The sequence below is a fragment of the Protopterus annectens genome, chromosome 17.part0 (genome assembly GCF_019279795.1).
Source record: "Protopterus annectens isolate FY-2018-M chromosome 17.part0, PAN1.0, whole genome shotgun sequence".
Classification (NCBI taxonomy): Eukaryota; Metazoa; Chordata; order Ceratodontiformes; family Protopteridae; genus Protopterus; species Protopterus annectens.
The window spans coordinates 583,736,024-583,760,799 of record NC_056751.1 but is presented as its reverse complement, the minus strand read 5'-3'; the positions used below and the strand labels follow the sequence as shown (position 1 = coordinate 583,760,799).

At 42.7% G+C, this 24,776-nt stretch overlaps 1 protein-coding gene across 1 annotated transcript in view; it reads right to left on the bottom strand.

Annotated features, from left to right (window-relative positions):
- Window positions 1-24,776, bottom strand: part of ZMAT2 (zinc finger matrin-type 2) — a 740,808-nt gene that overhangs the window by 470,266 nt on the left and 245,766 nt on the right. Inside the window, exon 3 of the mRNA XM_044059614.1 lies at window positions 16,060-16,183. Within this exon, the coding sequence (XP_043915549.1) occupies window positions 16,060-16,183 (124 nt within the window). The remainder of the gene's footprint in view (window positions 1-16,059; window positions 16,184-24,776) is intronic.

Below are 24,776 nucleotides of genomic sequence, written 5' to 3'. Positions count from 1 at the left end.
TTTAGAAAGTGCTTTATCCTTTGCCTTTGAAGCTGAAGTCAGTTTAATGTAAAGATGTTTAGGTCTGAATACATCCCTCAGAAGCCAGTGCCTGTTCAGCGGCTACGGACCCATCTGAGGAAATAGTGTCCGAGGCTCCAATACCTTGAGTTTCCAGCAGCATAACCGACTCCATGTGGGAGTCGGTAGCGGCCTGCAACTCTAAAGTAGTGGAGGTCAGGGCTGCGAAAGCGCTTCACTGAGAACCGGCGACTGGCTTAGGAGAAGCCTCATCGTAGGTTTTGGGCCTCGGTTGTTTATCTCTCTCCTTTTCTTTGAGTTTTTTGTGAACTCCAGTAGTCGGATGGCTACCCGACGACATTTCTGGATAATTAAACCGGCATCCAAAATAGTTCAATGCAAAATCATACCGATGTTTAATAGTGCGTTGGTTAAATCTAGCACAAAACCTACAACCAGAAACATTATGATCAGGGCCTAGGCAAGGAATACAGCAAGAATGCAAGTCCTTATGAGGTATTTGCTTTCCACAAGAAATACAATTATTAACCTTTTCTGACATCGGTCTGGAGCAAGAAAAAAGTTTCCCCAACGGGGTACTTCGCTTTATTGAAGACTTCGGATCTGAAATTCGAACACGAAAATCTCAGGAGTCGGCCAACCGGCACTTGCAAACTGCTTCGGGTACCGCGTGGCAAGAAAGACTGAAGGAAATGGCGTCGGCTGCTTCTTTTATACCCCTGATGACCTGACGTCAGGGAAGGGGGCGACAGCAGCCGACGCAGGACCCAAGACTTTGGAATTCAGGCCGGCTGAGGGCAACCTGACAGCAGGATTACCCAAATGTAATGATTGCAACAGTGAAACACGAAGAACATCTACCCATTCAGCAAAGGATTTTAAAAAATCTCTCCAAGGAGACCTCATCAGGTGGCAATTTGGGAGACCCTTCATCTGCCTCAAAATCAGTATCTGTAGTGAGGGATTACGTAAGGGAATACATGTGCCTGCTTTTACACAATCACCTCCTAGGGACCCCCTCAGGAGGGTGCTCCAGGGAGGTGTCAGAAGAAGCCTGGGGGTTCACTGAGGGAACGGTGTGGAGGCTTTCTGGGACCAGCTGTCCATGTGGCAGCTCAGAAGCCTCAGGCACAGGTCCAGTATGAGGTGGTGAAGCTCCATCAGGATAAGTGCTGAGGATTTCCTAGGAATGGAGAGGACCCTCTCCATGACCTCGAACATGGAAGGACTCTGCACCACCTGGAGCTGTCTCACAGGAGCTGAAACCACTGGGGAAGACACCTCCCAGAGAGGACGGGCCTCCCTCTCAGAGGGGTGTTGGAGCCAAACTACTGAAGGCCGAGGCACCAAGGGGAACAGACTGCTCTGAAAACTTCTGAGTCGAGGTCAACCTCCTCCAGGAACCAACCTCGACACTACAACTCAAAGGCATGATTGGAAAAGACGCAGCTGGAGCCGAGCAAGTCAAAGAGAAAATCAGAGGCAAACAGGTCGTCTTTATCAGCTTTGACACCCTGGCACTGGGACCCAATAGAACTGACAACTCCAAAACCAAAGGCAGACTCTGAGGAGGTGGTACTGGTTGGAATGGGGAAACCCTCACAGATACAGATGCGGATGGAGTGGACATGAGCCCCATCTGGATCTGTGTCTCAAGAAACTGCCTCATCAGTTTACCAACATCTTGGAGGATAAACTTCGGGAAGACCCGGAAGAAATGGTGGATGGGGGTCTGGAAGATCTCTGAGGGGAACGGGACTTTGATCTCCTAGCACGAACAAGCATAGAAGACCCTGGCACTAAAACTGTCAGAACAGACACTGTGGGAGCAACACTTGGCCCCATAGCATCACAGGATGAATGGGGCGGAGGAGAGTTAGTGGTCACTGAGCTCGGCGCCGAGTGAGCCGGTTCCAAAGACTTCGCCTTCTTCTTCAAAGTTCCAAGGAAGACTGTGTGGGAGACAGTCTCCTGGACTCCAAGGACTCGCTGGACTTTTTAGAAGGGAGCAGAGTCCCTGATGTAGAAGGTATCCCCAAAGTAGAGAAAGGAGGATGCAACCCTTTTAAAATCAAATTACTACTCCTGTCCACCAGAGCCTGAAGATGAAAGGCCCTACAAATCTCACAGGGGGCACCCAAGTGAGGAGGAACCAAGCAGTACACACTCCCCGTGGGCAACAGATAAGGGAATCTTCCAACCACAGGAGGTGCATCTATTAAACCCTAGTGGCTTTTGATCAGCCATGAAAAGAGGAAAGAAGTAAAGGGCTGAAAGAAGAGAGACTTCTTTTTTCCACACCTGAAGGGCAGAAATCTGAAAACTAGACAGAAAAACTACAGATGTGTAGAAAGAGAGAGGTAGGGAATGAAATAAAGGTCAAAAAGCACTTACAAAAACCAGAGGAAGCTAAAGACGAGGAGCTCAATGTGAACTCTAAGCGCAGCAAATGAGATCTGAGGTACTGTGGGGGAGCAGGGAATTATGGGTAGACAGGAGGAGAACAAGTCAGGAGTCTTGAGCTGGAAGAAGGTGGCTGGTCGGTCCCAAGCCTTGGAACCATATTCCCACAGGTTAATAGAATGAAGTGGACAACACCAGATCCTGCCTTACACAGGGTACCTTAAAACACTTTCCTTCTACTCAGTCTCCTATAGATTGCTGAGGGGTGATCTATGCTTGGCTTACAAGGCATCAATACACCCCACACTTCTGAATCTCCTTCACAAAAATACAAGGTCTAGTGGCCTGAATTTTGTCTGCGACTTAAATAGAATGTGCTGGAGAGAGAGAAACAGAGTGATGCTTGTCAGAGACTGCCCCTTCTATGGAACACGCTCCCCATCCATGTGAATTACCCACTTAAGCATAACCTAGACCAATGGATGGGGAACAGGAAATTTACACCAGACTTGCCACTCATGTCCCTTAGCTTACCAATGCCTGACCCTCAATTTCCTATTTGGATACAGGACATTATTCTTTTGGAAAAACTTGCCTAGGTTTAGAAAGGTCCATCAGGTCATTAGCCCAGTAATAATTTATGAATCTAAGCACCAACATGCAGAAAAATTACATTGGAAAAGTCCAGAAAAGCGAGAAACACCCCTATGCTAACCTACCTAACAGACTACGCAAACGTTGGATCCAAGATTACTAGTAGCAAAGGGAACAAACACTTGAGTGTCTTTTCTAAAAGTCTTAGTTTTGTGTAGGTAAAGCCTCATCTAATAGTGAGCATCTAATGTGTGATGCAAGTATTTTCTTTTGGCGGGGGAGACTGTCAGGTGAATGGGCTGGTACAGGGTGGATTCAGATGCCACCCACTATGGGAAGAAAGAGCATCATTATACACAAATCTATCCTATCTTTACGAAACACTAACACATATGGTAAAAGACAAGGCATGCAACTTAGAAATCTGGCTAAGGTTATAGCCACAAGAAAAAGGTTCTTCCAAGACAGAAATTTTTAAGTAAGTGGAAGACCCTGGCTTAAATGGTGAGTCTGTCAAGGGTTGAGAACAAAACTGAGGTCCCACAGAAAAAATAGTTTCCTGACTGGGGACTGGACTAGAAAAGTTTCTTTGAGAAAGACCTTGCACAGCCTATGAAAGGATAAAGCATGGAAGTCAATAACTTTATGGAACCTGGAGATAACAGCCAAATGAACGTTGATAGTTGAGAAACTGGAACCTGAAGAGAAGAATTGTGAGATGGGTGAAAAGTAGTGCCTGAGTAAAAGCAACATTAGGATGAAATAATCCTCAAGTGGTTGCCCAAGCTGAAAACTACTTTTATCTGCTGCAGTATACCTGATATTAAGAATGAAACAGCCATCCAGTTGTGTGAACATGGTCTCTAAATGATCATCACTGTTGATATGACACCCTGAACCCATGTGTATAAATGGGAAATAGGGGTTTGTGGATGAAGGGCCAAATTGATGTCCACAAGAGACCCATTCCGGAAGCAAGTAGTGGAAGTAGATACACTCCAGGTGGACTGGCCTTCGACAGCAGCATTTTCTAAAAGTTCAGTAATTAGCCTTCTGGTAGCACAGTACAACGCAGCGAGCCATCAACTTGGAAAGGGTTTGCTTAAACACTGCAAGCCTCTCTTGTGCTGAAGGAAAGGTGACAGGCACCAAGAGAATAAATACACATTCACTGATCCAGCAGACATGAAATGAACAAGGAAAAGCCTGCCAATTTTATTTATTTATATTTGTTGACCGGGAGTGTCCGACTGGACGTAGGTCCATTTTCAGCGGCGGCCCGGGGAGAAAAGCTCCACAGTTAAAATAAACAGACAGTAGTTACATTGGATTACATAGCGATTAACAATTTACATAGCAATTACTTACAACATATTTACAGATGAAGAACATAGTACATCAGTAGACAACTAGAATCTTTACCTGTGAAGTACATAACAGACATTAACAAATGTTAAAATAAGAAGTTCCTGCTGTATAAGTACTAGGCTTATGAGCATCTGAACTTGCTATAATCAAGGTAGTTAGTGGAGTGGAAAGAAAGGTAGTGGTTGGATGGGGTGGGTGATATTAGAGTGGGAGTTGCAAGGGCATAGCCAGCATGTTTTTAGATGCGCGTTTAGTAAAGTTTTGAAGTGGATGAATGATGGTACGGAGGTAATTGTGGGTGGGAGGGAGTTCCATAATTTGGCTATGGTGCAAGAGAATAGTGCTTCACCAGCAGAGTTATTGGCTTTAGTGATCTGCAAGTGATTTTTGTTGCTGGATCTTAGTGGTCTGGTGGTGCGATAGGGTTGGAGTAGATTCTGGAGGGTTGGGACATTTAGTGGATGGTTTACTAGTTTGTGGGTGAGTGAGAGTTGATACCATTGAAGGAGGTGAGGGAGTTCAAGCCAGCCCAGTTCAGCAAGTGAGAGACAGTGGTGACTACGGTAGGATGCCCCTGTGGCGAATTTGGCAATTTTGTTGTAGCAGGTCTCTAGCTTGTTTAGATCGCATTGCCTTAGGTTGGTATATATTGGAGAGGCATAAAGTAGGGTGGAGATAAGGTGGGAATTTGCTATTGAAATCTTTGCTGCTTTGGTGAGAAGATGCTTATTTCTGTATAACGCTCCTAGTTTTTTGTGGACTTTTTTATGGTCATGGATATGTGAATGTCAAATTTTAGTTTATTGTCTATTTCCACTCCTAGCAATTTGGTGTGTTCAGTTGGGTATATAGTGGTGTTGTCTTTTGCTGTGATGTTAAAGTGAGAGTTGTTTTGAGTTTGTTTGGTGGGTTGGAAGATGAGTAGTTTAGTTTTGTTTGGGTTGAGTATTAATTGAGCATCGGATAACCAAGTTTCAACAGAGGAAAAGGCTTCCAAAGCAATCAAGAATAAGTCCCAAGGAGAAGAGGGGTTCTTTAAACAAGAGCAGAGCAGCAGAACCCCTTTAAGAGGCATCCTGGTCTGTCTGTGCTGGGCCGCAGTCCTGCCCTCCACAAAATCAATGTGGGCAGTAAATGCCAGAAACACCACCACATCTGTGGAAAAACAGAGAACAAAACCATACAAGCATCTAAAACAGGTCAAGACAACTGACAATCGCAAAAGAATAAGGTGTTATTAAATACCTCTCTGTTCAAAGAACCTGCTCCATGTGCCTAGTAGTCAGCTTCAATGATGTAAGAGACTCCCAATAGAAGGGTTGGGCAGAGAGCCATATCTGAATGAGTACACAGATACTGATCCAACCATAGGAGGGATAGATGGGTTCCCTAGGCTTGCACCCTGAATGTACATTCTTCCTAGCCCCTAACAGAAGATGTGGACAAGTTCTGGTACTCTCTGAGTTTTGTGATCAGACTGAAATAGAGGGATCAACAGGAGACAGCACAGGAATCTTCCTTGCTACAGGGATGGGGAGGTACATATTCACTGCAAACTCTCAGTTGCCCAGCTGACATTAGCAAAACAGGGTATGGACTAAATTTACCTGGGTGATGAATGGATTATTCACTTAAAACACTCCAGTGGCATAAGACCAAGAGAGACAGACTCCCAAATGCACAGTTCCATGACAGACCTGGAGATGTAACTCAGGATGTTTGGCAGCATGCTCACTTCTTGGCTGTGAACAGCTGAGACTGGAGGCCTGACTCAGAGTATGTGCCAACACATTCATTTCTGGTTCCTGAACAGACGTGACTGGAGTGGCATGACTTAGGGAGTTCACCAGCATGTTCATTTCTGGGATATGAACAGCTCTAAGTGTGACACCTCTGTTTATGTCCTTTTGTCAGTCTAAAAACAACATCTGTTTCACTTACTATGACAAATTTTCCTGGTGGATGGTTTATGGGAAGTCAGAAGTATCTTTTGTAATGGGGAAGACGGATTATTCTGCGTGGCGTGGCAATTACCAGAAGTGAAGGTACCAAGCGGTCAGCTTGAGACTTGGTAGTCCCGGAGTTGGATCCAAAGTCCATGGGCAGTGAACTAGGTGAGGCCAAAGAAAGGGGAACAAGACTTGGCGGGCTCAATAGAGTGCAATGAGGACTATTTTGCTTCTCAACTGCTTTGCTTTCTTTATAAAAAAACTGTGGAATCAGGGGAAAAGGAGGAAAGGTATAAAGCAGTCTCGGGGGCCAATCGTGTATAAGAACATCACTCACGTCTCCCCCTAAAGGGGGGGGGGGAATTAGGGCAAAGTAGCTGCTGCATTTGTGGTTCATAGGAGATGCAAACATATCACAGCAAGGCTGACCCTAACAACGAAAACATTTTGTCCCTACTATGGAATTGAGAGACCACCCGTAAGGCAGGAGAATGCATCTGCTCAGTTTGTCCTCAATCATGTTGGAATTCATGGGAGTGTGCACTGCTATCAGAAAGCGGTTGGAAAATAATGCCCACTGCCATACTCTCATGGCTTCCCGACATAACAGGTACGATCTGGCTCCTCCTGGTTTGCTGATGTACCAGACAACAGACGTGTGTTGTCTGACGGGACAGCAATTATCCCCGATGAAAAGACAGATTGAAATGCTTGGAACACCAGAAGCACCCCCCTCAGTTCTAGGATGTTGATATGCAAATAAGGTGACCAAGTGTCTTGGACAGTCTGTCCCTGAAAATGCCCCCACCCCATCAGGAATGCGTCCATGGTCACTACAGTCTTGGGCTTGGGGGGTTAAAAAGGGGCATCTCCATAACTCCTCTTCTGGCTTCATCCACCAATTCAGATCCTGCTTGCAAAGGTTTCTTATGTGGACTGGGTGATTCATGGGGTGAGTTAATGGAGACCACTGTGATGCTAGGAGCCACTGAAGCAGCCTCATGTGGAGTCTTGCCAGGGTAACTACGGTAATTGTCGCTGCCACTGACCCTAGTAGTTGAACTAAGTGAGCTGGAACGGTGTCCTGAGAGAGTATCACTTTGAGCTAAGACTTTAGCCTTTGTAATCTGTGATGAGGAAGAGCGACTAGACAGGATCTCATGTCAAATGTTGCTACAATGAATTCTAAGCTTTGAGTGGATACCAGTTTTGAGTTCTCTTTGTTTATTGAGCTACCCAAGAGCCCTTCCAGTTTTAAGGTGTAGTGTAAGGTATGAAGCAGTAGATGTTTGGTGGAGGTGGTAAGTGGTAAGGAGCCAATCGTCCAAATATGGAAACACCTGGAATCCTTGCAGTCTCAAGTGAGCTGTTACTACTGCCATACATTTGGTGAACACTCTGGAGGCTGTGGCGAGACCAAAGGGCAGCACTCGAAATTGGTAATGACTGGCTCCCAGCTGGAAGCAGAGATCTCTTGAGGAGCGTTTGTCCATTTTTATGTGGTAATAATCATCCTGAAGATCTATCAAGCATATCCAATCATCTTTCTCCAGAAAAGGAAGTAGAGACTGAACCGTGACCATCCAGAATTTTGTTTGTTGAATAAACTTGTTCAGAACACGGAAGTCTAGGACTGGCCACCAGTTACGTCTTTTTTGGCACTAAAAATAATCTTGAGTAGAATCTGGATCCTACTTGGTCTGGTAGGACAGTTTGGAGGACTCCTTTTTCAAGCAGCTTTAGAATTTCTTGAGCTGCTGTGTCCCTTTGACTGGGTGGAACGTTGGTGATTCGCCTTTGTGGCCTTGGATACAGATTGAAGGGGATGTGGTAAATGAAGTAGTAATTGTCTGCACCCAGTAATCGGATGTTATTGAATGCTAGGCTAAGTGGTGCAGAGAAAATAGTCCCCCCGACTGCTTCCAGAGGCAAGCAATTGGGCCGCTCTTCAGTAGCACTGATAGGGCTGCCCAGAAAAAGAATCCCTGGAGCCCTGGTTACACGGGCCGCCTTTGCCACAGGACAAGCGTCTTCCTTATGAGTTCTCCCTCTGTCCCAGGGGGAAACTCACCATGTGTGTCACAAAAAGGCCCTTGGGACTTCCTGAACCACATATTTCCCCTTCTCTAATTCCTGGTATACAATCACTGAGGAGTGGAAAAACATGCCTATAGCAGACAGGGTCTTTCCGTCCTTCTCACACCTGGCTAATGTGTCTAACTTTTGGGCCAAACAGAGAAGCAGCATCGATGCGAGTGTTGACAAAGGAAGACTTGAAGGGATCCGCAAAGTCGCACAAACGAGGGGGAGGAAGATAAGTTGGAGTCTGTGGAGAAAAACCCTTGGCTCCGGGGGATGTCCTAGATGGGTTGGAATGCCTCTGGCCGCTAAGAGCTGATCTACAAGTCTCACTACATCAAACTCAAAGGCTCCTGGTGGAAAGAATAGACATCCCTGATGGAGATTCTGGTTGGTCAATAAAGAGGCTGAGCTGCTGTCCAACACAGGGGTCAGTGGATGGAAAATATCGAGTCCTGGCTAGCGTTTTTACCTTTGGCACCATGGTCAAATGACCAGAAGTTTGTGATGGACAGGAAGTGACCAATTTCAAAGGGAAGCTATTGTTGGTGCTGAGAGGGTCTGCGGTACCATGGAAGGGGTAGGTACAGCGGCGACTGTAGTAGTCGCTTCCGTGATCAAGGACGGCACCATGGAGGGAGTCTTAGGCTCTGAAGCAGAGACAGATGTTGGCGCCAATTTAGGTCTAGTCTTCGGTTCAGTATGAACCTGGCCTTTAGACGTTTTCGGTTCTTGTGAATGAGGAGACACTGGGACCAAGCGGCTCCTCCTCTATGTGTCTTTCCTAGGAGGTTTTCACACCTCAGAAAAAGCCTCCAAAAAGGGGTTTTTAATAAATCCTTTAAGATTAGCTTATTCTTACGCTCTGTTAAGGTGCAGGCACTAACCTTTACAGAGCTCACATGGAGGTTAGACCTGCAAATGAGGCACTCAAACAATATACGCAGGAAAGATTTCCATCGGAGTTGGGCATCTTCCTGTCACATTTGTCACACTGTTTAAAGCCAGTAGTACCTTTTTTGTCAGCCATTTCAAAAAAGTACAAATCACCAAAGTCTTTCACGCGATCATAGACAGACACAGTAATAGTACAGGAAGAATTTTTTTTATTTATTTATTTTTTTTTTTTTTTTTTTTTTAAATACCAACAATCGTAATACAGATATATCCAGATGGGTAAAGAGGAAGGGAGAAAACAAACAATGGTATTAGAGATTTACCTAGAGGTAAGAGGGAAGGGACGGGCCTATACAAACTACGGTATGAAAAAATACCAGAAAGGGTAATAAAAAAACCAGCACACACACACTAATTCAAACTATACACATATATACGCGACTAAGAATAACAAGGGGTTTAAGAAAGAGAAATAGCAAAAATTTTGTAAAATAGTGAAAAATATAACACTGAGCTTGAGTGCAGGCCTGACTCATCTTGAAACTCTACACGGTAAATGAGATCTGAAGGGAAGAGAGGCACTATGGGTAACCTTAGCTCGAGAGTTTCTGGCTGGCGTGAGCTTGTTATATTGGCTGAGTCGGTTCAGAGGACGGAACAGAAACCCAGTCATCAAGAATGAATGAAGATTGACATCAGATCTTTTGTTACATTATACATCTACTATTTCTTGGAACTTTTCTAGCCTGGCATTCACTGAAAATGGGCATTGTAACCAGTCAGACTTTTCCAGTGAACAAAAGTAAATAAATAGTCTACTGTGATGCTTAACATTTTTTTAAACCCTTATAACAGTTCTGGGACTGGTTTTCTCAGGGCACTATTTTACTGTAGCAAATACATACAATTGGCAACATTTTCCTTGCAGTTTTCCATCAAACAAGACATTATTGGCATTTTTTTTTTGTATTAGCAGCAAACGTTAACTCTTGCTTGCTTTCAATGAAAAGAATTATAGCATACATTTTTCTGTTCTTATGCCACTTTATAATTAAAATCTGACTCCTTAACCAATGCTTTTGCGTTCTCTTAAGAGTCTTCAAATGAAATGCACACACACACACACACACACACACACACACACACACATACACACACACATGCACACACCCCTCCCCAGCTTTTCACTTAAAGGATGTCTGCATCACTTAAAGGAAGCTTGCATTTCATCTATTAACAAACATGCAACAAAAGCCTTTTCAGACAGTAATAAATCAAGCTAACACAAAGGAAAGGTGCTCTTGTACAGCATCTCTTTTGTGCTCATTAGTACTTTTACTATATAGAACAGTAAACACACTAAGCTTAGATAGTTCTACTTGCACATAAACCATCTCAAAAGTTGAGTGGGGAAGGGGACAGCAGTACCCCCCATCAAACTACTAATGTGACAGCACATACTTTTTCCTGTAAACTTTAAAAAAAACCTAAGCAGCTTTGCAAGAGTTCTGTTAACCCACGTTGAAGACAGACTACCAATAGCTGTTACAGCACTGCAAAACTAACTGCAACAGCACTGTTGATTCACCACCTTTACTCTAAAAACACCACCAGTGCTACATATGGACTAAAATCAAATGTCTCCCACTGCATCTCACAACCACCCTGGTAACAGCAAGTCTAGTCTTTAAACTAATTAGTGTCCCCCCTCGATTCCCATCCTAGCCAACAAACATTATGAAAAATACATCCCGAAAACCTAAGATACCTTAAAACATCTACCACTAACATACAACCTCAAACTCAAGACTACACTTTATAGAACACTCCTCCATACTCCCTCTAAAAGTACGGACTTCATCCCACCACTTATTACAACCATTACTACCTTTCAAAAACGTTACATTTAGAATGCAAACCATTCTTATTTAAATATTTTCATCACATAGATATCAATTAAAACCCTGCCCCCTTTCCTGTTACTCAGCCTCACTAAAGGTACTACTCATCATCACCTCCCCCAACACACTAACTCTTACTTGCCTCCAGTTCTATCTCACACATTTCACTTTTCTATCCCTCCACCTCCACTTTTACTCTCTCACCCTTCCTCCACTATCCTCAGGTCTATCTTTTGTATTTTCTTCCTCTACCTTTTCATGCATCTTGTTCCTCTACCTCTTTGAGTCTCCCATTTGTATACATGACTGGCTCTCGTGAGGTCAGGGACCCTATTTAGCACAACTTTGGTAACAATATCCATTGTGTTCACACACAGCCAGACCTACTATCTGTTACTCAAGTGTGAATACAGAGTTGTAACTCAAAGATGAAGCTGAAAATGGTCCACATGGATTAGTGTTCTACTCAGTCAAGAAATAACCATACTAAACTAGATTAAAAACATAAATAAATGTAAATTAACAAAAAAGGCAGATCTAATGATTCTAAAGGAGCAAATCTAACGTGCACAAATGATGAAAAACTAAAGACACAGATTGATAGGTAGTACCTCATACTCTTGTGATTAGCTGGCTACAATATAAAGGTCTCTGTTCTTGTCCAAAACAAATCTTAAATCGAAATAAAACTCAAAGAATAATTAGGCAAGTACACGGATTGCTAAATTTCAGACAAATTTAAGTCAAACTATTTGAATATTTAGGGCCCAAACCTAGAAACCTCAGTCTTCTTTTTAGATGTATATAAAGGAGCCATAAAAGCTATACCACATGGACAGTCTCTTGTATGGGGAAGAGATTTCAACCTTACCTTAGATCACAGAACAACCCAGACCTCACAGGCAACCTAGAATATGAGTAAATGACACAGTAAAAGACATTTTTTAAGCCGATGTCTGAAGCTGTCACCATCCCAGCATGATAGGATGTTAATATGGATGGACACACTATTCACTATTCATGACGTTCTGCCTACTCTCCTCCTAACTAAGGCAAACAGTTATCGGTGTCCCAGCCTGAAAACTGCTATTTAACAGACAATGTTCATACTCCAGTAGAATGATTTAATCAAATATCCTCACCCATCTCACGTTAGCAGGCTCAGTTCCTGTGATCAAAACATCCACGAATGTTAAATTACTGGATGACATAGCACACTGCCTTAATGTTTTATTAGACTATACGGAATTCTCCATGCTAAAGCTAGCAGCTTTGAGGCAAACCATGTCTCTAGCATAACAAAAAGGATGACAAATATGAGCAAGCCTGGTTTAAAATTGAATAAAAATGGCTGCAGGAGAAGCAGCTGAAAGATGCAAATCCCTGCAGCAAAGTTCTACCTGATGAAGGTGACCCACATCTGCCTTAGCTTTCTAATGAGCATACAACCAAGTCAGGCAGAAAAAGTTGTACCTTGTTGGCTCAAGAGGGAAGGTAAAGCAATCTTCTGGCTACACTGAACCATAAAGTCCAGAAAATGCTCCCAAGTATTAATTTACTCAAAGGTAGTTTTTAATTATCTGGATAACTTGTACAAGTAGTCCTGTACATGCTCTCTTTTCTGATTAACTACTAAATGTTAACTAGGCTGAACACTGGCCAAAGTTCTCACATGACCAGGCATGCAAACTGGAGCTCCTGTTACCAGGAAAGTCATCATATCTCTGTAGCCACATAAAGCATCTACCCCTAAGGGCTTGCCAATTAACTTTAATCAGCTCATCAGTGTCCAAACAATTACATTCTTAGTGGAGACTTCTAACAAAGCCTTCAGTAAAATCTTCTTTTTATCCAAATTCCACTTCTCCACACTAGCAGACCTGCCAAAATGTCTACACCTAGCAATTACAGGCAATGAACAGGACCGATATTAAAATATGGGTCAAAATACAGCTATGATGTTAGGATCCCAAATTCCTCACTTGTTAATTTTATCACAAGTTGGCCATATAAAAGAAAGCAGCAAATGCGACAATATGCTTTTGCTTCCTAATGTCCTGGGCCAAATTCAACTAGGCAGATCCTGATGGAAGACTATTCTTTATGCATTTAAGAAAGCCTTTAAATGGATCTACCTATAAAACGTGCATAAACTGCAATGTGGTGCATTTCCTAAAAAAGGACCCAACAAACTTCGCAACCTCTTAGACTAAGAAATCTGGACAAAGCCATAAGTAATGGGGGAACCAAGGACCAAAAATAGGGACAGTTTTTAAATATTGCTCTTACAAGCTTAGAAAGTGGACAGAATAACAGGTTTTGTGTTAACGTGCATTTTAAGTTTAAGTCTGAAACTCAAATGTTGGTCAGTATTTTCTGACTTTAATCTTTAATGACTTGCCAAAGATTTGTAAGAAAAACATAATTTTATAAAAAATGGACCAAAGATATGAGGCAAAATTTGGATATTCTGCAAAAAATCTTTACAATTGAGAGGTATGGGACCCAGCCTTTAAAGTGAGGCAACAGTCCTTCAGTCTTATGCTGTCTTTCTACAGTCTTCCCTTCTGCTTTGGCGATGGATCATGCCACTCAGCTAAGACATCCAAAATTCCTACCCAATTCCTCACGAGTTAAGAGAAGAAAAACAGCTACCAAAAATAACACTTCACATAGACAGCTGTGTAGTCTCTCTACCTGAGCCCATCCAACATGTTCCTCACTTTATAAGCCTTTTAACTTCATCTGTACTGAAGGTTAATTCAGCAAATCCCATCTTAAGTAAGGTTATCACCAAAGTAGGTCCTTGCTTGGGGCTGGACATCAGAATTACATCTCAAAAGCATAAACTCATACATCAAAGGTTGGTAAAAATTTGACTGTCAACATGGTCACAACAACTTCCTACCTTCCCCAGAAGAAATGTTGCAATAAAAATGAGGACCTGGGACTATCTTTTTTTTGCCTTCTTGTGTCTCTCCCCATGCCTTAATCTCTCAGTTATTGTCTTATACTTTATATGGAAGGATGAACATTAGAAAGTTAAAAAGGAAATATAATACCGCACAAAAATTGGGTTATAACCCACCTAACATTCAATGGGAGCAGGTATGTCTTTCAAAGTCTTCAATTCATATACTTCCAGGGTGAAGCAACTACCTGTCAACAAATGAAATAGCCTTCTAGGGTTTGCATTGCTGAAGATAAATCCTGTCCCCACTGAAGTACGGCACTGACAAATTCCTGCACTGTTTTGCCCAGAGAATTAATTTAAAACTAATTAGATTAAAACCTGTCTGTGCAGTTGACATATTCGATCCATCCTACCTCAGGGTAACAAAATATTTAAGACAGCTCTGTAGACTACAACAGAAGACACAGTTATCAGGTGACTGGGTGAACTGATGACAAAGTGTACCTTGACTCCTTTGCTTGTATGCAGCAGTTATATAACATGGATAAAACAAGACTTGTTGAGATTTTCAGCTAAAGCATGCAAATACAGAGGATTATGATCGGGTCCCCCAGCTTATTTTGTGTTTGAGATATGGATGCCAAGAAATTCACCTCCTGCACTTCACCCAAGATCCTACTTCCAATCATATTTGATAAGAGTGAGCAGAGCCACACCTCTCTTTTAAAGTCAACAGATTTCATAGTTTTATAAACTACATTCCTAATTATACTGAAGTAAGGAAGGTCATCTGGGAGAAATTCAAAGACATATTGTCTCACAGGTTATATGAATCCTCTGTTAAATGTCTGGTCAGCATCAGGGTGTCCGTTTCTTTTCCTTCATTAAACTGCTGCTCTTAATTACATAAAAATACGCAACTACTAGCTGCAACAGTATAAACAATGACTATACCATGTCAGCTGCTATTAATGATGAATTAAAATGTTACTTCATCAAATTCCACCACTCATCCTAAATTTCCACCCCTTTCCTTCTCTTTTCTCAAATTAACACAACGAAAGATGGTACACTACTAAATCAACACAAAAGCCTGCCAAAAACAGAACTGGGAGTCTCACCCTCATCAGAGGATACCACGGGGAAATATTACTTGTTACAATGGAAATTTTTCTAAATGCAAATAAGCTAATGAAAAGCAATGTGAATTTGTGATGCACAATTTGTTCATTCAAATGTAATTCATTCCACAGCTAGGTTACTGACGAAGAGTTTAAAGTCAGTTTTGTGGATGTGGTAATCTGTATTTTAGTAAGGTATCTGCTTCCATTCCTTACAAAAAGTCAAAGAATCAGAGGGTGGCAATTCACTACAGGGGAACTTACAAAGGCAAAAATCAGCTGATGGTAGTCTGTTAATGCAAAGAATTTTATGATCAAATTAGTGAAAAGAGGAAAACCTCAAGGCATGGTGCTCAAGACAAGCTATGTTTAGCATTTCTATAATCAGATCCCTGAGGCTAGAGAATAAAAATAATACAAGAATGTTAAAAAATGAAGTTGTTAAAGACAGCAGCATCAATTTGGATCTGATGTCAGAAATAGTAAGATTATACACTTCAGTAAGGGGAAACATTAAGAGGACTGAATGAGAAGAACTGTTTTAGTGTAATCACTACTAAACTGAGTCATGTGGTCTAACGTAAAAACGTCTGCTGAAGGGATTGTGAGCAACAGTTAAACTGCAAAGGCTAATTAAGCTGCATAATGAACAACTAGACAGTTCTACATGAAGTCGCTGACTGACCACATTCCAGGAAGAAACTACTGGACAGTTTAAATATTGTCAATGTTCCACAGTTGGTTTAGGATCACTTAAGAATTCAGGATCTTCAGCAGAGCATTTTTATAACTATATATTCATAACTACTCACCCTCCCATCTCAGACTGTGGTGTGGTTTTTGTTATGACAATGGTTTTGCCCAGCTTTGATTCCAGGTCCACTTTGTAGTCCCGGTGTCGAAGCAGCTCCCGTTTGACTGGTTGCACAGGTTTTGCTAAGAAAGGTAGAGGAAACAGAAAACTGACCATCAGATTTGTAAAGGACTTTACATGGAAAGCAGTTCTCCATCCTATGGGTCATATGTTACTGCACTCTTAACTGGACTGCAAAAGTCACTACATGTGAATGCAACAGTACTGTCATAAATCAGCATGAGCAAAATTCTTTTGATCCCATTACAGATTTTTTAAATTTACAGTGTTCTGCCCTCTTCATAATACCACCCATCTGTAACATTTCTTATCGAGCTGTAGGTCCATTTCTTTAGTGTCCCCAGACCCTTCAAACTTAAGCATAATGACCTGCTACTACGATTTCCTCAGTATCGGTTAAAGTGAATTACAGAACCCTTTATACCTCACACCCTGCACTGCCTTTGTTTGCTACTCTGCCTATTATTAAGTGCAAAATATGGTATTATATAATATTAACTACTACAAATTAAGTTTGAGTACATTTCGCTACAACCAGCTCTTTTAAAAGAGTAAAGCCTGAAAGCAATTATGATGAATTTCAAGTTTTGTGTTTCAGGGCTAAGCCTCAAACCAGTTCACCAGGATCAGTGTGCTACCCTGGTCAACAAATGATATACAAAAAAAAATATGAAAAAAGTAGCAAGGAAGGCATCTGGAAATACAGGATGCTGCCATCTATGACGGGGACACTCCTTAATGGGTCATCGTCTGGCTGGAGTCACTCTTTTCAACAATCATTATTCAGTAAACTTCCCTCTGGAAACTGTCTATTTGAGGCCACATGTGGTTAGTACAAACCCTCTGTGATACCACACATGAGCTACATAAGCATGCTCAACTCTGCAGCCTGCCAGCTCATCTCAACCACTAGCAAACACCCTTCCTAAATGCAAAATATGACAGTGATGATCTGAAACCTACACTATATAGTAATAAACAAGTCTTTACTTGCTTGACTTGCAGAGCCCTCCCAACAGCTGAGACTGGATGGATGGGACTACTTATACTCAAGGGGGGTGCCAGGAGAGCATCGGTGCCATATCCAGGGGAATCTGATTAGAGATCAACTGATACTATGATATGATGCATGGAGAATTAGGGAACCTCCAAGATGGGTCTATGGCTGGATTGAATCCAAAGCAGTAAACCAACAAGGTAGAAAGAAATGTAGGACAGCCCAGGACCAATGTTCATAAAGTTGAGCCCTGAAGAATAGCAGAACCAGACAGAGTTAAGGTAATAACACTTGATGAAGGCATGCACTGAAGACCAAGTGACAGCTGCACTGATGCCTGCAATTGAGGCACTCCTGAACCAATAGCAGTGGCACCTGCCTGCAAAGTTTTGCAGTGGTCAGTTGGCAATCTACTGACAAAATAGATGCACCTGGCAGTCCACTTGGAATCATTTTGCGTGGCATCTAGAAAACCTTTCCTTGTTACAGCAAGGATAATAACCGATTCATCCCTTAAAACTTATGCACACATTTTAGATACATCTAAGCAGACAAGTGTACCCACAGAATGATAAGGATCCTCTCCCCTTCTAGGGGGAGCACAGACTGATTCAGGAACAATCTGGAAACCATTCTGTAAAGAAATTTGGGCTATTCCTGAAGTACAGCAGATATTTCTAAAAACAGCAGTTACAGTTCTCTATATATCAGGGCCTGAAGTCCTGTTAGCCTACAAGCAGTGGCAGCAGCCATGAAGAAAAGCATTTTCCAAAAGAATGTCAGTGTCACAAAGCTAGCATATTTAAACAGTGAATGGGATAAGCCTGTTGATCAAGAAGTTCAAAATCCTGTGGAAGGGAGGGATTCTTCTTCTAAGGAAGACCTAGATAAAGCACTCCTTCATTTGATTGTCAGACAGCTCTTAATGAGCCACAGGCTTCTACTTCAAGTTCAAAGAGGGCAGTAACAGCCAATATGCATACTGAACATGAAATAACCAAAACCCAAATCATACAAAGTGTCTGATTTAAGTTAGGGTCACATGCAAGCTGACCAGCTGTAGTACCACTTTTTTCAGAACAATCTGTTCCACCTGGAAACACAGGCTTGCTAAGTGAGAGACCTCCTTAACCTCAAGACCCTGTGAAACCCCCCCACCGCTGGGAGATTTGGCAGGATCAGGGATCCAGGCCTTCAAGCGGAGTTACTTATTGTCCGAACCACTAGTGACATTTCCAAGGCTGCTGAGAGAGTGATGCCCTTACCTATTACACACTGCCAGATATGCATAATTTCTTTACAAAAGTAGGGTATTACCACATGCCCTTTTAACTACATACTACACAATGGGCTGGTTACCTGACTGAATGAGGTAGGTACCAGAGTAGTTCTATCCACAAAGTCTTCAAGGTAAAGAAGGCTGCCCAGAGTACTAAATGACTGATGCACAGCACTACACTGATGAAAAAACACAAACACACATTAATATGGTGAGATCAAGGGTACGGAGGGACTTGGGCAAACAGCTAAATAATAAAATCAACAAAATTATTATGAGGCATAGAAACTTATTTTTTAAAACAATGATCACAGTTAACAAGTAAATAAGCATAAATAAATCAACCACTGTCAGGGTGTAATGAGATCTGCTGTGGTCGATAGGGTGTGAAAGAGAAAAACAAATAAGTAGGCTGGTGTGGTAGGAAGGGGCGAGTCCAAACCTCCCTGGGGCAAGTGGACTGATGAAACAAAGCATGCTGTTTGCAATAAATTGTCCTGGTCACAGAATTAACACAAAACCCAGACACTCTGAGTGAAGTAGACTAGTGCAAATGACACATTTAGGAAAAGCAACTTATTCCTCATGAATCACTCTTTACTAACTCCTGGACCTGTAGTTAAGGACAACTTTGTCAAGGCTATGGAAATGCAGTGTCTTTATAATGATAGACTGTGGAATGTCCACAGTGATTTGGAAGGTTAGTAAAGGGAAAACAGACTAAAGGGTGAAGGGATGTCCCTAGAAAACACTTGAGAGAATGGAACACAGGCCAGCTTAAAAAAACACAACCTCCTAGATGAATAACACACCCCACAGCTGTAAGAAAAGCTGCACCAATACCCAGGATACTGAATCTTACAAACCAATGACCCATATCTTAAAGACAATGAATGAAGCTGACAAAAGCAGCATCAACACACTGTTACTTCTACTGTGTAAGCAAAGACCCTGGTGAAAAGGCAAGCACTGTACACCAAGTATGCTGCAAACTGGCTTAAATTACAGCACAGATTACAGTAACGATGTTGCATCTAGCAACATTTTGTGTCTTGTATCTAGTTATCCTTATTGTACTTGGTTTGTACTTGATTAAACAAATTACATATGTCTTGTATCGGATTAATCAAGCTACATATCTCCTACTACTGGTGGTGGTGGTGGGGGGGTAGGACTGAGGGATAGAGAGAGGGCGGCACAAGATCCATTGGCCCAGACTCCAGAAGGTCTCCAAGCTTTTCCAACTTCCCTTCCACAAATGAGGACAGAACATAGGGAGGCAAGACAAGCTATAGAGGACTCTTAAAACCCACATACTCTCTTACCGCTCTTGTCCAAAGCTTTTGACTTCTCATATGCAGGCAAGAAGCCAAAATGTTGCGATTTGACTATGCTTTTTCCAGTGGTGAGCAGTCTATGCAGCCTAGTTAGTCTTTCCACTAGCACAGCTTTAACATCACATTGGTGGGAAACAGGTTTACAGGTGTTTACTAGGCTAATGACCATTGGGGCCTTTATAAGCCTAGCTATGTATCCCAAAAGTATTATACGAGTTTTCTGAGACTCAGTGTATGATTAACAGATTGCCGCTGTCCATTAGAGACACGGTGTTAGACCTAGGATAAATTTCTCACTTCCCTTCCACCAGTCCAGGTTACATGAGAGAGTAGGATTAGAGAAGAACTCTTTCACATGGATGAGAAGCCTGTTCCTGAGGAAAGAATTCTCTGAGACACATACCTGTCATCCAGCATGTCCTATTTATGTCATAAGTTTCAAGTCCCTAGACTGAGTAGTTCAGATGCTATTGGTTTTGCTGATGTGCAAAAGGTCAACCACAGCAGAATCCAAGGATACCTTGTATGCCACAGATGGTCTTTCAACAGTCTGTAGGAAAAAAAAAATAGTACAGAGATAGGGCTTTGAAGTCATCTGCACAGGACATGTTGTTTATATCCTGTATTCTTTTTGTGAAGAACCCCTGTGGATGCTCCAAGCTGCTGCATGTGCCTGGTCAGGTATACCGAATGGGGCACTGTACTCAATGATACGTTCAAATGAGGGATGAATACAGAGGAATAATAACCATCTTGGACCTACATGCCATGCCATGCCCTTGATTACTAAGATGAGCAACACAGAATGATTTCCTTATTACCTTAGCTGCACAAGCTGGTCATACGCCAGGTTACTATCCACATACAGCCTCAAATCTCTGACTGCTGGGTCCACTCTTAGGGGCATGCTGTCAAAGAGGTAGATTCTTAAAGTGGATGATCTCCCAAAAGAGTACTTTTATACATTTCATAACATTCACTCTTACTCTGTGGCTTTGACACCAGTCATTTGTCAGATGCAGTGTTAGTCCTACATGCAGGATGCTAGCACCTTGGGGGGGGGTTTTCTCTGATTGCTCCTAGTTTGCAGTCCTCCGCAAACGTGGTCAGCCAGAGGCTTCTGATATTGGCTTTAACTTCCAAGAAGTACATGCTAAAGAGGAGCAAACTCTGTGCAAAGCCCTAAGGGACTCCAATACTAACTGAACTATTTGTTGAGGTCATCTCCCACTCCTAACTTTCTGGATCCTATCTGACAGCCAACTGGCTATTCAGCAAGTTAACACAGGGGTTTAATGCCCAATTCCATGAGTTTGTTTACAATGTCCAAGCAGGGTGTTATATCAAATACCTCAGCCAGGTCGACGGAGGCAGTATGCACAGTTTTGCCTTCACCCATTCCATTGGTGACCTTTCAAAGAAGTCCACCAGGCTGAAGAGGCATGATCTATCTTTGACAAAGCTGAACTGGACTGGATCAAGTGTTGGAAAAATGTTCCTATGGTCATTATTAACCATATCCATGACAATTCTTTCCATGGCTTTGCATAGAAGACTAGTCAGACTTATGCAGACCATTGAAGTCCTCCATTCACGTGGCACAAAGCATGTCTGGAGGCTATGGTTAAGCGTGGCTTCAGATGTCCAGTTAGGTCATGCTTCAGCATTTAGGAGGCATCCTGAGATGTTATCAGGGCTCATTAATGTGGTGTTCTTCACCTTCGATAGCACATTTAGAATCTGCTCTGCAGTTAGTTTGACAGCAGGGGTTAAAAACTGAAGGTGAATTTATCGCCCAGCAGATTTGCTATATCTTCTGGCTCCAAGTGGCTTCACTGATAATTGGTTCTGTGCATTGTTGTATACTGCCTTTGAGGTTTCAGATACAACTAAAGAAAGCCTTGGGGTTGCTCCTAGCCTGGGAGTCTATCTTTAACTCAAAACTAACTTTAGTAAACCTAACTTGTTCTCTTAGTTGTTTGTTTAGCCTGTTAATTGCACTTGCTAATTTTAGCTATGGACCCCTCCTTTTTTTTGTTCATCCTCTGTCCTTTGAGGTATCAGCCTGGCACTTGCCCACGCTGGGTTGACCATCTGTCTCAGTGAAGTCCAAGGGGGGGGGGGGGCAATGCTTCCAGGGACTCTGAACATCTGTGCTTCCATACAGAGTGGTGTTTGCCTATGACCTACCCAACCACCCCTCTTGCAAACCTAATAGTATGCCTTGGGGGGTGCAATGGAGATGTGTGGTATATTGTCCTGCACCTGCCACAGTCAGCCATGTCTCCAGACTGTTACCTTCTTTAGACACATCCACCAATGTGCCCTCCCCAGCCTCCATGGCACGGCAGATTCTCCTTAGGTATACCCACCCATCTGGGATGGTAATGCCCATCCCTCCCTGTCGCTGCAGACAGTCACCCAAGCCACTAATTGAACCCGGGTCACAAGGGCTGTAATAAGGGCTTTATCCCTCTACGCCACTGGAGCAGTTATGACCACTTTTTCCTTTTGTTGTATAATTGGTTTATGTTTAGATTCCACCAGGATGGCTTGTTTTCCAAGTTTCTTCTGGGTTGGTTTCTGGTAGGCAGAGCTGTCTCTATGCATCAATTAACATGACTGAAAAGGGTTTCTAAGTACAATTCTGCATAGACAGCAGTGTTCTCCAGGTCTGGAGGGGGGTTCAAATGTTGTCCAGTAATTACTTAATAGGTTGTTTGTCTTACACTCAGACCTAGGATATTCTTTACCCCCTTATGAGGATTCTGATGCTGAGGAATCAATCCCATCAGCCTCTCCGCTTGAGGACTACTCCTTTGGGGAAACCTTACATACCATGAGGGAGCATTTCCATTGGGAATTGTTAAAGGGTTTACTGCAGTTACAGCACTGATTTTTTTTTTTATTTCTAAAGAAACAACTTCATGGTTTGACATTCCAGACAGGACATGGGGGGGGGGGGGGGGGGGGTTGCAGAGTTCTCCCATACTCCTGAGCACCAGACTCGGTATGTTTGCATCCCTACTGAGTATGGACTGACTGGTCCAGAGTGTTTGCGTTTACAAAGTCCAGAAATCTCTGAGCCTGCAAGTTTTGGTCATGTAGGATTTCCTGTTTGTAGAGGGATAAAGTTCCCCATGAATACGGTTTTGGGTGCAATGGTAAATGTCTGCACTAGGTCTAAGTATGAGATATGGGTTTTCTGATTCAAAGGTGATCTATAGCTTGCAAACATACGATATGGGAATCCATCTGTGGCATTTTAGACATGGAGAATATGAAGACCACCATCCTCTCTGACCAACCCTGAGGTATGTTGATTTTTGATGTAGACTGAGATGACAAGTCCACATTTAGTCCCTGCCTGTGCAGTAGCTGGCCCATTTGTGTGCTAGGCATTGTTATCACTGAAGAGCTCTCTGCTGCTTTAAACCATGTCTCGGTAACTGCATAGATGTCTGCATTCTCCAAGATGAGGAGAGCCTGGAGAGTGTGTGGAGATTCTTGGTTAGCTCCAAGCATTGAGCAGTAACACCTTTAGATGTCCTTGAGTTGATTTGGCCAAGTTGGACGGTCTGCCAGTTTGGCATTCCTAAAAAAGCATTATGGGCAGGACAATGTTTTAGTCAATAGTTGAAAGCCTAGCAGAGACATGTGCAAACCATCCTTCACAAAGTAACATGGTCTTAGCGACCATATCTTCACATGCTGACAAACATTGTACCTCCTTTTAATGATACCAGAAGCTAAACCAATTATTAAAGTCAATCACCTCTGGTTCGATTCTCGGCTGGGGTGCCTTCTGTACAGAGTCTGCATGTCCTCCCTGCGTTTGTGTGGGTTTCCTCCAGGTGCTCCGGTTTCCTCCCACATTACAAAGACATGAATCTGGAGCTGTTCTCCCTGGGCATCCGCTGAAAATTGGCTTCATTCCAAGTCGGACTTTCCCAGTTAACAAATGTATAAAAAAAAAAAAAAAAAAAATCAGCTTCTGTTTGTACAGTGGCATCATACCTGGTGAAGGTAGAATGCTACTCAGTGCTAGGCTCATACCAGCCTTGGACACATGGTCCAAAAGTTCCACAGTAGGCTCTCTTCATACAGTCAGGGTCAGGGAGGTTCATAGGTGAATACTAGGCTAACTGCCTTTTACGGCCATTTTAAGCCTAGCCAATAACCCAAGGTCAGAATCAAATCCTGTATATTGCTCGTATGCGGTGAAGACCTTAACCATTACATCTCTGGTATGTCTCAGGTCATTTGCATCTACATGGACTAGGAATCATACTGGTACGTGTGGTTCAATGATCCAAGTGCGGGAGTCACTTGGTGGATCCTGGCCCATAAGTAACTAACCATGATCTTCTTCTCGTTAAGCCTGTTGCGTGGGGTACCTGCTTGCTTCACAATGAAGTCTCCTATGACCTTATTGTCTTTGTAGTTGAGGTTCTATGGGGTATGCCTGTGTGTGGTGTTAGATGATATTCTGGTGTACTGCTTTTGGATTTGCTAAGGATAAATGGTGCAGAACAAGAATATGGGAAGTCTTTGGGGTTTAAGAAGACTGCTTTTTAGTGTCTCTGCATATGTTGGTCTATGTGTCAAGTGCACAATATGTGTGGTAGTGTAGTGTTAGTGTCTTAGCATATGGTGGTCGATGCATCAGGTGCATATCATGGGCAGTGGTGGAGTATTGTGCGTACTACTGACAACCTGATTGTTATTGTGACTGCTTGCATGAAAGAGTCTTGCCTCTACTGACACTGTATAATTACATCTCTAGCATACTGTATCAGTTTCTCAAAGGATTAGCTGGCTGTCGGTGAACACGAGAGAATTGTTACATTGTCTCAGGATGTCAACCAGACTAGTAATGGAGAAAAGTACAGTTTTGTACCTACCATAAATGTATATGTTCGAGTGTAGACACTGCTGCAGTCATTACACTTGGGTTATCCTGCCGTCAGGCGGTTCCCCAGTCGGCCTGAGTTCCAAAGTCTTGGTCTGGTGGCGGTTGCTGTCGCCTCCTCCCTGACGTC